Source organism: Saccopteryx bilineata, chromosome 5 (assembly GCF_036850765.1).
Source record: "Saccopteryx bilineata isolate mSacBil1 chromosome 5, mSacBil1_pri_phased_curated, whole genome shotgun sequence".
Taxonomy (NCBI): domain Eukaryota; kingdom Metazoa; phylum Chordata; class Mammalia; order Chiroptera; family Emballonuridae; genus Saccopteryx; species Saccopteryx bilineata.
In genome coordinates, this window is record NC_089494.1 from 263,498,840 (window position 1) to 263,513,101 (window position 14,262).

The 14,262-nt window shown below is 63.0% G+C and overlaps 1 protein-coding gene across 5 annotated transcripts in view; it reads right to left on the bottom strand.

The window, feature by feature from the left end:
* Window positions 1-4,646: 4,646 nt before the first annotated feature.
* Window positions 4,647-14,262, bottom strand: part of ACOX3 (acyl-CoA oxidase 3, pristanoyl) — a 37,895-nt gene continuing 28,279 nt past the window's right edge. For all 5 annotated transcript variants that reach the window (XM_066278951.1, XM_066278952.1, XM_066278948.1 and 2 more), the window contains 4 exons: window positions 10,111-10,285; window positions 8,495-8,562; window positions 6,720-6,806; window positions 4,647-5,206 (listed from right to left, as the gene is read on the bottom strand). In XM_066278951.1, coding sequence (XP_066135048.1) covers window positions 5,087-5,206; window positions 6,720-6,806; window positions 8,495-8,562; window positions 10,111-10,285 — 450 coding nt within the window. In that variant the 3' untranslated portion in view covers window positions 4,647-5,086. The remainder of the gene's footprint in view (window positions 5,207-6,719; window positions 6,807-8,494; window positions 8,563-10,110; window positions 10,286-14,262) is intronic.

Sequence of the window (14,262 nt, forward strand, 5' to 3'; positions counted from 1 at the left end):
GGCTCCAGCCTGCGGATCTGGGGGACACAGTTCGGCCACCACACCCCGTGTGGCCGTGACCTCGGGGAGGAGGATGGAGAAGCTGAGCTGTGGCAGCGCTGTGGACGCAAAGGGAGGCCCGCGACCTCGAGGCCCTTGATGCTAGGGTTCCGGGGCGGCTCTCCCTGCACCCCTCACTCCGCCTGAGCCGGGGAGCAGCCTCATCTCTGGGGGTGTCCCCCTGTGTGCTCGGCCGACATGCCTGTGCTGGGGACAAAGGTTGAGCCTGAGCGACCGCGGCTTCCTGGGGCGACGTCGGGCTGTGTGTTCACAGAGCCCTGGTCCCGGGTCCCGGGAACGGACATGCCGGCCTTCACCACTGCCCTGCCTGTGCCTGGCAGGGGACGGTCCCCTGGAAGCAGCATGTGTCCCCCTGATAGGGCTGGAGAGCAGTGGCGGTTTTTACTTCTGTTCCTCCTCGTGGTGACTTTTTTAAAGAATTTCAACCACAATATTACAAGGTGAACAATGGCTTTTCCACTGGCTGGAGGGCTCCATCTAGTCTTAACTTCTCCTGCGTGCTAGTCCAGCCCTCAGCTCACCCCTCTGTCCACCCAGCACCTCAGGGGTCCAGCAAGGAGGCACCAGGACCTGGTTGCAGAGGGATGCGGTCCCACCCAGGGTGCAGACCACCCACGGCCGCTGGCAGCTGCTCCAGATGTTGCTGACCAGGGACTGCAGCCATCACTGATGCTGGAAAGGTGACAGAGGGTGGGGGGTGTCATTGTGGGGGTCAGCACAACAGCACAAGCCCAGGGTGGTAACAGGAAAGCCCCCTGCTCATGTCTTATCACTCGGCACGATAAGACCATGGCTGTAAATGCCGTCACCGGGCAGTGGGGCCAAAATGGTCCTTCTTTCCGCAACATCCGGATCCACTCACATCATTCCTGTACTCATTCGTTCACTTCTTCATTCATTCATGTACTCCTTTATTTTTTACTCCCACTCCTTCATTCATTTGTGCTCTGTCCATCCATCTATCCATCATCCAGCCACCCACCCATCCTCCCACCCGTCCACCCATCATCCACCCACACCTCCTCCAGTGCTTGCTAAGTTCTCCCTTGGGTGCGGCCTCATTCTGGAAGCTGGCAGCACACAGATGATTCAGATCTGACCTCAATGACCTTTCTCAGACCGGTGGGAAGTGTAACCACAAACCAGTCAGTGCTGTTCAGGAAATCGGGGCTCTACTGTGGTGAAGGCCACCAGTCCCACAATTCCTTCAGGAACACAGGACGCCAGGTAGGAAGTGAGTCTCCTGCCAACAGGAAGTCCAGGTCCATATGCAGAGAGGCCACTGGTCAGGAACATGGGGTCACCGAGTAAGGATGGAGGGAGCTGGTCAGGTGCAGCCCCAGCAGCTACCCTAGGGGTTGGGGGTCCACGTGGTAAGGCAGCAGTGGGCAGTGCCCGGGGACGGAGTGACCTGTCCACGGGGCCCCTGGCCCTCGAAGGTTAGGTGATGAGGGCACTCAACGGAGACAATGACCACGTGACCAGGGCTCCCCCAGGGGCGGGCCTTCTGAGCAGGCCCAGGACTTGCAGAGAAGGACCGCCTGGACCCTGGGAGAGACCGTCTTTGGAGATGAGAGCAAAGGCGGCCAGAGCAGAGCCACCTGGGCACAATGCGGGCAGGTGGTGGGACACGCATGGTCATGCCCTCTCAGCACCTGCCCCGTCCCGGGGCCACTGACCACTCCCGTTCTCCCGCCTCAGACCCGCCACAGAGGCCGTGATTCTCGGACTCCAGGCCCAGCAGAGCGGAAGGAAAGGGGCCGAGTGTTGGCCAGCGTGGGCCCAGCCCGGGAGCAAGAGCCTGGACAACCTGTGTCCGTTAGGGAGACGGAAGGGGCTCGGACACTGGGTGGGAAACTCACGAGACGGGGAGACCTGGACACCTGACCTCCACTGGACCGTGGCGCAGGCCTGATGCCATCTGGCAAGGCACAGTCCTCATGAAGTCCCGGGAATGTCCAAAACGGCTCAAGGACCAAGTGCCACAGGAGGTTACCTTCCTGTGCTGAGTGTGCCTTCCACCCCTGCATGCGTGGTGCCCAGATAAACACCAGCTGTGTAAAAAATGCCTGCTGGGCCCTGGCAGTTGGCTCAGTGGTAGAGCATTGGCCTGGTGTGTGGAAGTCCCGGGTTTGATTCCCAGGCAGGGCACACAGGAGAGGCGCCCATCTGCTTCTCCCCCCTCCCCCTCTCCTTCCTCTCTGTCTCTCTCTTCCCCTCCCGCAGCCAAGGCTCCATTGGAGCAAAGTTGGCCCGGGTGCTGAGGATGGCTCTGTGGCCTCTGCCTCGGGTGCTAGAGAGGCTCTGGTTGGGACAGAGCGACGCCCTGGATGGGCAGAGCATTGGGGCGTGCTGGGTGGATCCCAGTTGGGCGCATGCAGGAGTCTGTCTGACTGCCTCCCTGCTTCTCACTTCAGAAAAATACAAAAACAGAAAAGAAAAGCAAGAGAAAGAGAAAGAGAAGGAAAGATGCCTGCTGGCGGGCAGCCCAGGGTGGGGACCACCTTACAAAACAGGCGGAAGGACCGCCTTGTCACAGGTGCATCTGAGTGACAGCTCCCAAAGGTCTGCCCGTTTCAACTACACATCCCGGGGAAAGCATGGCCGCCCCGCCCTCTCCACCGGCATCGGAACCTTAGAGGCATCAAGGGGCCTCAGTCCCGCCTCGGGCACAGGCCATCGCGGATGAATACAGGTGTGGACTGATTCTTGTCTTTATCCTACACGTCCACGCCCACAAGACAGCTGTGGGCGTGCCGGCTACCACACCGGGGGGGGGGGGGGGGGGGGGGGCCAACACATTCTAAATGGGGGGGGGGTATGAACACACACAGTACAGTGACCGCGGTGGGCACACGACCCAGAGCGTTCCTGACCCCCAAACCCTGGCCCGTCGGACACGAACAGCCAGAGTAGCTTGTTGCCCTGGACGCAGCAGCCTCTTGACCCTGGGCAACTTGACCCGTTCGTTGAACAGGTGGTTTCAGAGACAAGGCCAGGTAACAAGCCAGAGTGGACAAAAGGGGCCAAACACAACACCCCAGGGATGCTCAGATGAGGCTGTCACTGGGTCACCGAGGGCCCGTGGGGTGTGGCGAGGCACAGGGCCCCCCCAGACACCAGAGGCCCTGCTGGCCAGTCCCCCGCTGCTGAGGAAACCACGGGCCCTGGGTCAAGCAGCCTGGCCGTCACACGCCTTGTCCTACAAGGGGACACCTGAGAGAAATCGGCATGAGCCCAACCAGCAGGCCCACAGGCTCTCCCGGTCAGGGTGGTGGGCCCCGGTCAGAGTGGGTGGAGGCCCAGGGAGGGGGGCGGGGCTGGGCAGGGGGGCTGGACCCTGGGCAGAGTGGCTGGACCCCGGGCAGAGTGGCTGGACCCTGGGGGCCCCTAAGAAGTGAGCCCCCCCACCCCCGTATCAGCAGGCTCCTCTGACGTTATTTGGATTTGCGCTCAGAACTGACCCGTCTAAACTACCCAGGGTCTGGAATCCTGTCTGTTGTTCCCATCTTTCTGCAAGTCGGCACAGAGGGCTATAATGTACAAACCATCCCTACAAACACAAAGGTTTATTTAAAACCAAGGCAACCACCGAGCCAGAGACGTATTAAATTCAGGCCAATAGCTCCTTAAACTGGCACCGATCCTAGCAAGTACTTGCCCCGTGCCCCGCCCTGAGGATGTGCTGGGGGCCCTGAGGACACCAGGGGTCCCTGTGGGGCTCTGGGTCAGGCCTGAGGGCCAGGTCCAACTCTGTCGCATCCCGGGCATCTGGCCCATGACGTGCAGCCTTTCAGGTCAGGTCTCTCCCACATGAAACAGGCGTGACACCATAACCCCCCTCCCAGTTGTCTGAGGGGCCCATGACATGGATAGGGTTCCAGCAGGCACGGACGCTTCCAGCAGCTCTGTGTGTGTGTGTGTGTGGGGGGTGCACGCCCCGTTTCTAGGCACGAAAACTGAGGCTTGAGAAGTCAAGGAAGCACCCGTGTCATTTCCAGAGCTGGAGAGTTGGTCTTAAAATCAGATTCTCGTCCACACCCTTCCCATGCCCGGAGGTCCACTGGGCGATGAAAACTAAGACCCCGTCCTGATTTGTCCTGCATTCTGCACGCCGTGGGCACCCGGGTCCTAGTGACCTGCTGCTCCAAGGCGGCAGAGGTCGGGAGGGCACTGGGGCCGCTGCTGACCACACCCCGTGCCTTCGGGAGCAGCAGCCACCAGCCACCCTCCTGACCATGAAAAGGCAACCGAGGGGGGTGGGGGTAGGTGAGCATCGGCCCCTCATTCTGGTCTCACCGACTGGACGGGCACTCACAGACCCGGGCCACGCTGAGGACATGCACACGCACACACATGACTCGGTTCGCTGAGCCAACAGCTGGACATACCAACTGAAAGAACGAACCGCTTCACCTCAATGACATGTGCACACCCCGGGGCCAGGGCTTTGAACTGACCAGACGTTCAGAGTCTCATACGTTTCTTTGGAAGCCTATTCATGATGGAAACTTCCAGCTCCACACAAGAAAAAAAACCTGATTTTCTTCTTAAAAAATCTGGAATAATGCCGTTCAGATGACCGATAGTGCAAATCAACAGTTATTTAATTACGCGTCAAGTCAAGCAGTGAAGGAATCAGATGGGCAGCCCCCAGCACTCGGCGAGGGCAGAACTCAGTGAAAACCCCGGTGATGCTACTAGCTGTGAATCAGAGAGGGCCTTGCTGTGAACCGTCAGCCTCGTGTTCCGTGTATGAAAATAGACTCTCGTTATCAGAAATCGGCGGTTCATCAGGAAGCTGCGGCCATACAGGTCTTCTGTTCACACAGCAAGGGGGACCCCTGACCTCCAGGGTTGCCTCTCCCGGGGAGAGACTCGGAGGGCCCACCAGGAAGAGCCAGCACCCCCAGCCTCGGCACACGGGACCCCAGCCGGTTAAATGCAGGCAGGAGCACCGTGAGAAAGAGGGTCCTCCGAGCGGGTCGGCTGGCTTCACCAGGCGGAGCTGAGCGGGTGCCGGAAGCTACAGCTTCGAGCTCAAACTCCCCACGACAGGCTTGTTGGTGGAAAACTCCTGCCACCAGGGCACCCTCTCCAGCACCTGGTTCTCCTGCAGGACGGCGGCCCAGAGGTTTTTATAGAGCTGCAGAGAAACACACACACAGGTCAGGGATAAAGACACAGCCCCCGATGGCCACGTGGGCGGACGCAGCTCCCCTCGTCGGCTTCCGTTAAAATGCAGGCAGGTCTCACGTTGCTCTTTGAGGAAAGGGGAAGGTGACTGAGGTCTCATCTAGATAAACCTTCTCTCCCCCAGCGGAGAACAACGGGGAATGAGACTGTGAAACACCGTCAAGTGCAGTGAGGGCCGAACATCCCACCAGCCTTTTCCTTGGAAAGTCCTGAGAGCAAACGCCGCTTCCTGGCCGCGTGTGGCCATGGAGGAGTTCTGGGGTCTCTGTGCCTGGTCTGTGCTGACGGCCGTCCCCTGGCACCCACGGGGCTGCCGGCTCGCATGGGGGGCTCCAGCCAAGAATGACGGCCGTTGGGCTGGCTGTGCTGTGGGCCCCGGGGCGGCATACCTCACATACACGGCCTCTCCCCGCCTGCCCAGCCGTCTCCTCCAGAGCTTTCAAAATAAACGGCTTGTAGCCGAGTCTCCTCACTGGAGAAACAGAGCGGTCATCAGCGGGGAGAGCGGCCCTGAGAATCACAGGCAGCTGGTGTCTCAGCAGAGAGGACATGGCCTTGGGGTCAGGGGTGAAAGGGGGAGGGTCAATCCTGTTCCTCTGCTGACAGCTGAGAGACCGTAGGCACATCCTCGTGGTCTCACAGGGACAACACCCGTGGGAAGCACAAGCGTCAACCAACACTGGCATCTCCGTGTGGCAAAGAAAGTGATATGGGGACACCTGTGAGCTCAGTAAAAAGGGACACACCGCAGGACAGAGTGGGGGCGTGAGCCTGGGGGCACCTCGCGGGAGGCCAGAGAAGACCTCTCTGAGAGGCAGCACTTTGCTTAGCACCAAATGAACGAAAGTGCTCCAGGCAGCAGGGACAGCGGGTGCAAAGGTCCTGGGGTAGGAATGAGCCCAGCAGAGAGGGCAGGGTGGCCTGAGGGGAACAGGAGCACAGCGTACAATGACCTTGGAGAAGCAGACACAGGTCAGGCCACAAGGGCTGGGGGCATTTCAGGGGGGCGTTGGTGGAGGAGCTCAGAGGAACAGCCTGTCAGCATGAGTTTCAAAAATCATTCTGGGGAGAAGAGGTGGGGAGCAGGCAGGAGAGGTGATCAAGGGGCTGTGTGGGGACCACTGTGGGGTGCAGGTTTGAGGGCTGGTTGGTCCAGCTGACGGGCAGGAGCCAGCCCTGCGAGATGGCCGGTGAGACCAGGCCTGGACAGGGGCAAGGGCGAGTGTGAAGCGAGGGGGACGCCGCATCACGGCCCCACGGAGGCCGCGTTACCCCCACTTCTCAGAGGAAGGCTCTGGGGGTCACAACCACCCCGACTTCTCCCGTCACCCCCTCTTCTGCTGCCCGGATGTGACAACTTCCCGGACGACGACAGGAGAGTCCTGGGGCAGCTCACCATCGCAGGCTCTGCGGACACTGACCAGAACCCGGAGTGGCCCCGGGGATGCAGGGGGGCCCTTTACCTCGCCGTCGGCTCTGCCGATGGGGGCGTCCAGGATGAAGTCGGGCGGGGCCAGCACGTCCACCAGGGCGACCGCGTCATCTTTCAGCTGTTGGAAGACAAAGGCCAAGCACACTTGGCGACGCCCCACATTCCATGGCAACCACGGGGGAACAGAGCCCTGGAGTCTGCTGCCCCAGGCACTAGCAACGGGAACCCCAGCGCAGGCTCGGTCCCAGTGCGCTGTCTGCTCGTGGCCTGGCGAGGCTCCCCTGCTGCACCGGGAATATTCTCACCGTGCTGCTGCCCACTTGGGACGCCCCCACGTGTTCATCTTGTGTCAACAAGGTGGGGACCGCTTGTAAAAATGACCCCGCAGCACATAAACTGATCTGTCCCTGACCCCTGACTCAATCTGGGCAGGGGCTGCTCCAATATAGGAAGCTGTGCCCAGTAAAAGAGCCACCGAGAAGGCGCCCGTGAGCACCCGAGTCCTAATGTGAGCGCTGCGGGTCCGCTGCGGTTTCACGACCCTCCCATTCCGCTGTGCGAATCAGTCTGCGGTACGGAATTTATATAAGACTCCCAAGAATGTTCTTGAAATGCAAAACCAATTTTTGTTTCTTGCAACAGTTATGAAATGCCACAGCCACGCCGAACAGAGTGCTGGGACATAGGGGCAACTGCTACGACGCAGGTTGAAAGCAAGTGGTCAGCACAGAGCGATAGAACCCACAGCCAACAGGATGGGGCACATCCGGCACAGCTCAGATGCTGGTCTCCAACACGCCCGCTGTCCCAGGGCCCGCGCACCCCCTGCCCCCCGGGCTGCAGATGAACCTGGACCCACCAGGCGGGGGTGAAGGGGAGATGTGGGCTGCATCACTGTATCCGTGACTGCCCGCTGGCTCAGCCACGGAGGGGGCAGCGCATTGGAGAGCCGCAGAGCCCTCTCCTGTGACTTTAGGAGCAGCAGTTCACCGTCCTAAACCGCACTGGTTTTCCTGTGGGGAAGCTGAGTGTGGCTGTTAGAGTCCCCCCCCTTCCTGCCATGCCCTGTGACCTAGAGCGCAGGGAGACAGCGCTGAGGGCTCATGGAATCAATGCGGGCGAGACAGGCTTCACGGCAGTCAGAGATACCACCCAGAGCCCATCAGCCCTGGAATGGCCTGGCACAGTCCAGGGGCATCTCATTCACTCCCTGCCCCCCTGACTGGACGAGGACTCGGCTCAGTGCGACGGCACAGCCCCGTGGGGCGGCCACAGCTTGTGTGCCTCTCTCCCTTTAAATACTTTGCCATAAATGAGAATCAAACCCTTCAGCCACGGGGCCACACTGCCTCCCACAACCCCGGCATTGGCGGTGGGGACCGGGCAGAGCCAGGCGGCACCAGAACATGTCCGACCCTGGGTCAGAACGTTCTGCTGGGCAGAGCATCAGCAGGATGCTGTGAGGATCGGGACCACTGGGGTTTTCCAGGTGACAAAGATGAAAGGCAAAAGAAAAGAGGAAATAACGGAAATAAACTTAAACTGGAGGCGGAGGCACCTGCCAGGCCCGGGAGAAGGAGGACTGGTCAGCTGGGAAGAGGACATCGGAGCTGCCTGGGCACAGGTCCCCAGATGTTCCCCCGGCTCCCCTGTTCCCCAGACCCCAGCATCCGCGCCTTCTCCCGTCACCTTCCCGGTTTGGGGCGGTGTGTGCGCGGGTGTGAGGGAAGCAGGAGGGCGTGCTGACACACCGTGGCCGCGGGAAATACCGCTAAGTCGTGAGACACAAAGGGGATGACGGCTCACCTGTGCGCACAGCTCCAGGATGGCGTCCTCCACCATTTTACCTGCTCGCTCACCAGAAAAGTAGCCACCTGCAAGCACAGTGCTGGTTACTGCGGGGTCTGTCCCGTCTGTCACCCTGAGTCCAGAGTCACCCCCCGGGTAGCCATCGTCCTGAACCAGCTTTCCAAAACGGCCAGTCTCAGTGCAGGAATGTGTCACCACTGCCGAGAAGCCCAGTTGAGCTGCAGCCCCTTGGCTGGGCAGAAACCCGCTGGTTCAGGGGGCTCGTGCCAGGCGATGGCCAGAAGCTGGGATTGCGGGAGCCGGGGGCCCACGTGAGGCAGGTGGTGTGTGTGGCACTCGGGGCAGAGGGCTCAGGGGAGGCTGGCGGGCTAGGTTCCTTCGGAAGGAGGAGGGATTCTAGGAGAGGGAAGTGTGGATGGTGGCTCTCGGGACACCCAGCATGGGAGGGAGGGTAGTGTGGGGCTGGGGGCTGGGGTGTCGGGGGCCTTCTGGAGCCCCCAGGGGACAGGACATGTGACCACCTCCTCACGGTCAATTCCTGCACCGCAGAGGGCTGGGTCGTGGTATCTAACAGGCACAAGGAGGAGGCCCCGCACGTCAGATACCACATTTGCTGCACAATCTTTTGTTTCAATTTTGACACAGAAAATAACTACGTGTGGCCATTCGGGTTGGCATTCCTGAAAGAGCACCATCCCTGCCCCTCCCTGAGCCTGCCCGCCCTGAGCCTGCCAGCCCTGAGCCTGCCTCTGTCAGCCACGCACCCTCCCGCCTCGCCTCCGCAGGGCAAGCCCGGAGGGGAGCAGCGTGGGCTCTTGGCGAGGGGGAAGGGCAACAATGTATCTCCACGAAGCCCACACACGCACACAGGATGTGAGCAGATGCAGACCATCCGCAGCACTAACGCCATGGGGGCGATTAGGGAAAAATGTAAGTTCTCCTTAGGGGACAAGTATGGCTGAGGAACACAGGCTTACCCCATTCCCACCAGTCCTCCCAGCCATCACCTCCTCCAGGACGCCCCCACCCCCAGCCTGGGCACTTCTGGGGGTGCCTCCCCAGCCATGCAGGCCTGTCTGTGCCCTGTGGGCGCTGTCCGGATGCTGCTCTGCCCTCACTCGTCCTCACTGGGGCCTCTGGGCCTTCTCCGTCACGGGCTGACTCCGCACGGGAGGAGCTCCCCTAGACCAGTGGTTCTCAGCCTTTGTACCCCTGGGTACTGGTGAAAGTAGAGTTATTTCAGGGACCACTGAGGCAGAATCACCAGAGCATAAGCAAAGGCGACTGAGAGCATCGGGTCTGCAATCTTCAGAGAACACCAGGGTGGTGGGCTCCCGCGGACCAGCGGTTGGAAACCCCTGTGCTAGATAAAGCAGCGTGTACCCAGGTCCTGGGCGGGGCGGGGCGGGGGTGGCCGGGGGGCGTGGCCGGGGCGGGCGGGCGGGGCCTGCGGCAGGAGCCCTCACCTCGGTAGAGCAGCGCCATGTGCTGGCTCAGGGACCACAGCCCGTAGAGGGCGCTGAGCTGCGGGAGCGTGGCCCGCAGCGGGGGCGGGGCGGGGGCAGGGGCGGGGCGGGGGCGGGGTGGGCGGGGCCTGCGGCAGGAGCCCTCACCTCGGTAGAGCAGCGCTGTGTGCTGACTCAGGGACCACAGCCCGTAGAGGGCGCTGAGCCGCCGGAGCGTGGCCCGCAGCGGGGGCGGCACGCCGGGCTGGTGCGTGTGCCGGTGGAACCTCTGAATCACGGTGAGCTCCAGGAACGCCAGGGCCAGGGAGCGGCAGCAGTACACCTGAGGACAAGCACAGTACACCTGAGGACAAGCACAGTACACCTGAGGACAAGGACAGTACACCTGAGGACAAGCACAGGGCCCCCCCTGCCCGTCAGCGGCAGCAGGGGACCTCCTGGGCCCGTCCATCAGCTGAGGACCGGCTGTCCATCACAGCCGTCACCCCTGGAGCTTGTTTGGGGAAGACAGCGCACCCACGCCAGGGGTCCAAAGCCAGGGGGGCGGTCCCCCCCAGCCCGGTCCCTGCCCTCCACATTGGGCCCAACCCCAGCCCCCCTCCTGTCGGACCCCCTCCCCAATATGCTCCCCACATCAGGGAAGGGTGTGATGAACCAGCTGGGACCAGGCATCAATTTCTGCGGCACGCTGGTTTCTGAGGACAGCCAAACAAGGAATGGATACTCTGGCGATACAGTCAGAACTGTCCACTTCAGCGGTCAGCCGTGCCGTGTGGGGGAGAGAGCTGGGCCCTGGCGTCAGCAGGCTTGGGGTCAAGGCTGGCCCTGACAAGGAGGGTGGGCAACCCGGGCCATTTCTCCTGGCTCCGAGCTTCTCGGCCATCAAAGGTGACGGTGCAGGAGGGTCTGTCTCCCGGGGCACAGACGTCTCTGCAGGGCATCCCCAGGAACTCGGGACGGGTCGGCCCCAGGCAGGCGTGGAGAGGCTGACAGTCAGCGTGGGGACGCCTCCCGCCTTTTTATATTTCTTAAACAGATGATGGAATCATGTAGCCAAATCATGTGATAGACATATTTTTACTCTATTTGATGTTTTCAAGGACCTACTGGGTGTCTGGCTTGTCTCAGTTAACAACAGCAAGTGACCGTTGTTCCTGGCAGGGGCAAGCAGGTCAAGTTAAACTTCCTCCTGGTCAAAGATGAGGCACGTTTATAGTTCAACTGAAGAGTAAGTTCTCCAAAGACCCAGCCATTCCCACCATCCATCCACAGCGGATGGAGTAGCCGCTGTCACTGGGACGCTGTCATCAACCTGCACGTCCCCTGCACTGGTTCACAGACCTCGCGGCTGCGCCCTTGGGCCAGGCTGCCCGTCAATCTGTGGGAGCCATTTCCCGCTGAGCACCCGCCGGCAGGCACGTGGTTCACGGGCATCCTGTCCGCGGTCCGTCTTCAGACTTGTTTACAGCAGCACCTGCTGTTGAGAAACGGTGCCCACGTGGTCAGCGCTGACGGCCGCCTCCTCTCTCCCAGCCTCCCAGCTGCGTGTACACAAACGTCGTCCCGGTGTTCCTCCTGTGTGCCACGCTGCTCAGACCATCATGGGGGTGGCGTTATGTCTTACTGGTCCCCCAGTGCCCAACCCGGGGCTCTGAGAACGCTCTTAAAATGCTGCGTGATCAGGTCAGGTGTGGGCAGCACGGACGCGCTCGGGTCATCACCGCCCCTTCCAGGCCTCGCAGTGGCTTGCTGTCCATGATCGCAGCCACTCCACAAGGGTGTACCTCTCCTCAGGTGTGCCGGCCACGTCCACGGTTCCCGCTGGCCCCTCCATCCTCTGCCGTGAGCTCACTGAACCGTGGTCACAACGTCCGGACGGAGGTGAGCTACCTCTCACACAGCTGAGCCCTCGTCACATTCTGGCATCAGAGTGCACGCGCCAGGTGACACCCGGGGTGAAGACGGGCAGCCAGGAGGGACGGACAGCGGCCCCCGGGCGGCTCTCTGGGGTGCGGAGGTGGACGGCGGCCCCCGGGCGGCTCTCTGGGGTGTGGAGGTGGACGGCGGCCCCCGGGCGGCTCTCTGGGGTGGGGAGGTGGACGGCGGCCCCCGGGCGGCTCTCTGGGGTGTGGAGGTGGACGGCGGCCCCCGGGCGGCTCTCTGGGGTGTGGAGGTGGACGGCGGCCCCCGGGCGGCTCTCTGGGGTGCGGAGGTGGACGGCGGCCCCCGGGCGGCTCTCTGGGGTGCGGAGGTGGACGGCGGCCCCCGGGCGGCTCTCTGGGGTGCGGAGGTGGACGGCGGCCCCCGGGCGGCTCTCTGGGGTGTGGTGGTGGACGGCGGCCCCCGGGCAGCTCTCTGGGGTGTGGAGGTGGACGGCGGCCCCCGGGCAGCTCTCTGGGGTGTGGAGGTGGACGGCGGCCCCCGGGCAGCTCTCTGGGGTGCGGAGGTGGACGGCGGCCCCCGGGCAGCTCTCTGGGGTGTGGAGGTGGACGGCAGCCCCCGGGCAGCTCTCTGGGGTGTGGTGGTGGACGGCAGCCCCCGGGCAGCTCTCTGGGGTGTGGAGGTGGACGGCAGCCCCGGGCAGCTCTCTGGGGTGTGGAGGTGGACGGCAGCCCCCGGGCAGCTCTCTGGGGTGTGGAGGTGGACAGCAGCCCCTGGGCAGCTCTCTGGGGTGTGGAGGTGGGGTCGCCCTTTGTGCCGTCCGTCTCTGTGGCGTCTTGCTTAGGAGCTCACGGGAGGGTCTTCCTTTCAGAATGGTGCTCGGACACAAAGTAACTCGGGACGAGCTGATTGGCAGCATCGCTGTCCGAGGGACCGAGCCGGCCGGGACGCTGGCGTGCTCCGGGCGGGCCGCTTCCTGCCTCCTGTTTCGGTCACGTGGCACTGACCGGGCTGTGCTGATCCCGGGCGGCCCTGCATTCCTTTAAGTCATAGCTTCACCCCTGGTGTAGTCACCCTCAGCTGGAGCCGTTCCCACCAAGACCCCAACCCAACTCCTCGACTCTCCCCCACCCGACAGGCGGTGTGCCCGCAGGTCCCCAGAGACACCCCGGCTCAGCGTCTGCGTGAGGGCGAAGCTGCCCCTCCCCACACAGGAGGGGTCAGGAGGAGGCAGGTAGAGGTCTCCGGGGACACAGAGACCCACTAGGCAACACCGAGAAGGGACACCACCAGCGTGAGAGGTCCCGGCACCTCCCTCACCCCCCCGGCCTCCTGAACGACCCCGTCCCTGCAGACACGTGGGACCCGGGGATCACAGGGGACAGACAGACCCCGCGCCACGGGTCGTGTCAGAACACTGCTCTTGTACCCAGACTCCCCGCTCAGGGTGAGGACCAGAGGTGCCCCTGGCCATGCCCAGAGGCTCCCTGGGTAGGATGACAATGACTCTGAAACCTGAAGGCGGAGCACTGGTGTGTGACCTCATGTGGAGTCACCAAGTCACTGCCCGTCAATAGGTCAGGACAAGGGCTGGTGTCCCGGCCCTCTGTGAATCTAAGGGTCCTGTACTCCAAGACACCCCCCCCACTCCAGTGACCCCAGCTCTGGCAGAGGGGCCAGGTACCACCAGGCACTTTCAATGTGATGTAACCAGTCTCTTTCTCAACCTAGCAAGGGTGGTGCCGCGTCCCCACAGCAAACCAAGCTGCAGGGAGGAGAGGCCGCGGCCGAGATCACGGGGGCTGGAGGGTGGGGGAGAGACAGCGGCCAAGGTCACGGGGGTTGGAGGGTGGGGGAGAGGCCGTGGCCAAGGTCACAGGGGCTGGAGGGCGGGGGAGAGGCCGCGGCCGAGGTCACGGGGGCTGGAGGGCGGGGGAGAGGCCGCGGCCGAGGTCACGGGGGCTGGAGGGCGGGGGAGAGGCCGCGGCCGAATTCACGGGGGCTGGAGGGTGGGGGAGAGGCCCCGGCCGAGGTCACGGGGGCTGGAGGGTGGGGGAGAGGCCGCGGCCGAGGTCACGGGGGCCGGAGGGCGGGGGAGAGGCCGCGGCCGAGGTCACGGGGGCTGGAGGGTGGGGGAGAGGCCGCGGCCGAGGTCACGGGGGCTGGAGGGCGGGGGAGAGGCCGCGGCCGAGGTCACGGGGGCTGGAGGGCGGGGGAGAGGCCGCGGCCGAATTCACGGGGGCTGGAGGGCGGGGGAGAGGCCGCGGCCGAATTCACGGGGGCTGGAGGGTGGGGGAGAGGCCCCGGCCGAGGTCACGGGGGTTGGAGGGCGGGGGAGAGGCCGTGGCCAAGGTCACAGGGGCTGGAGGGCGGGGGAGAGGCCGTGGCCAAGGTCACAGGGGCCGGAGGGCGGGGGAG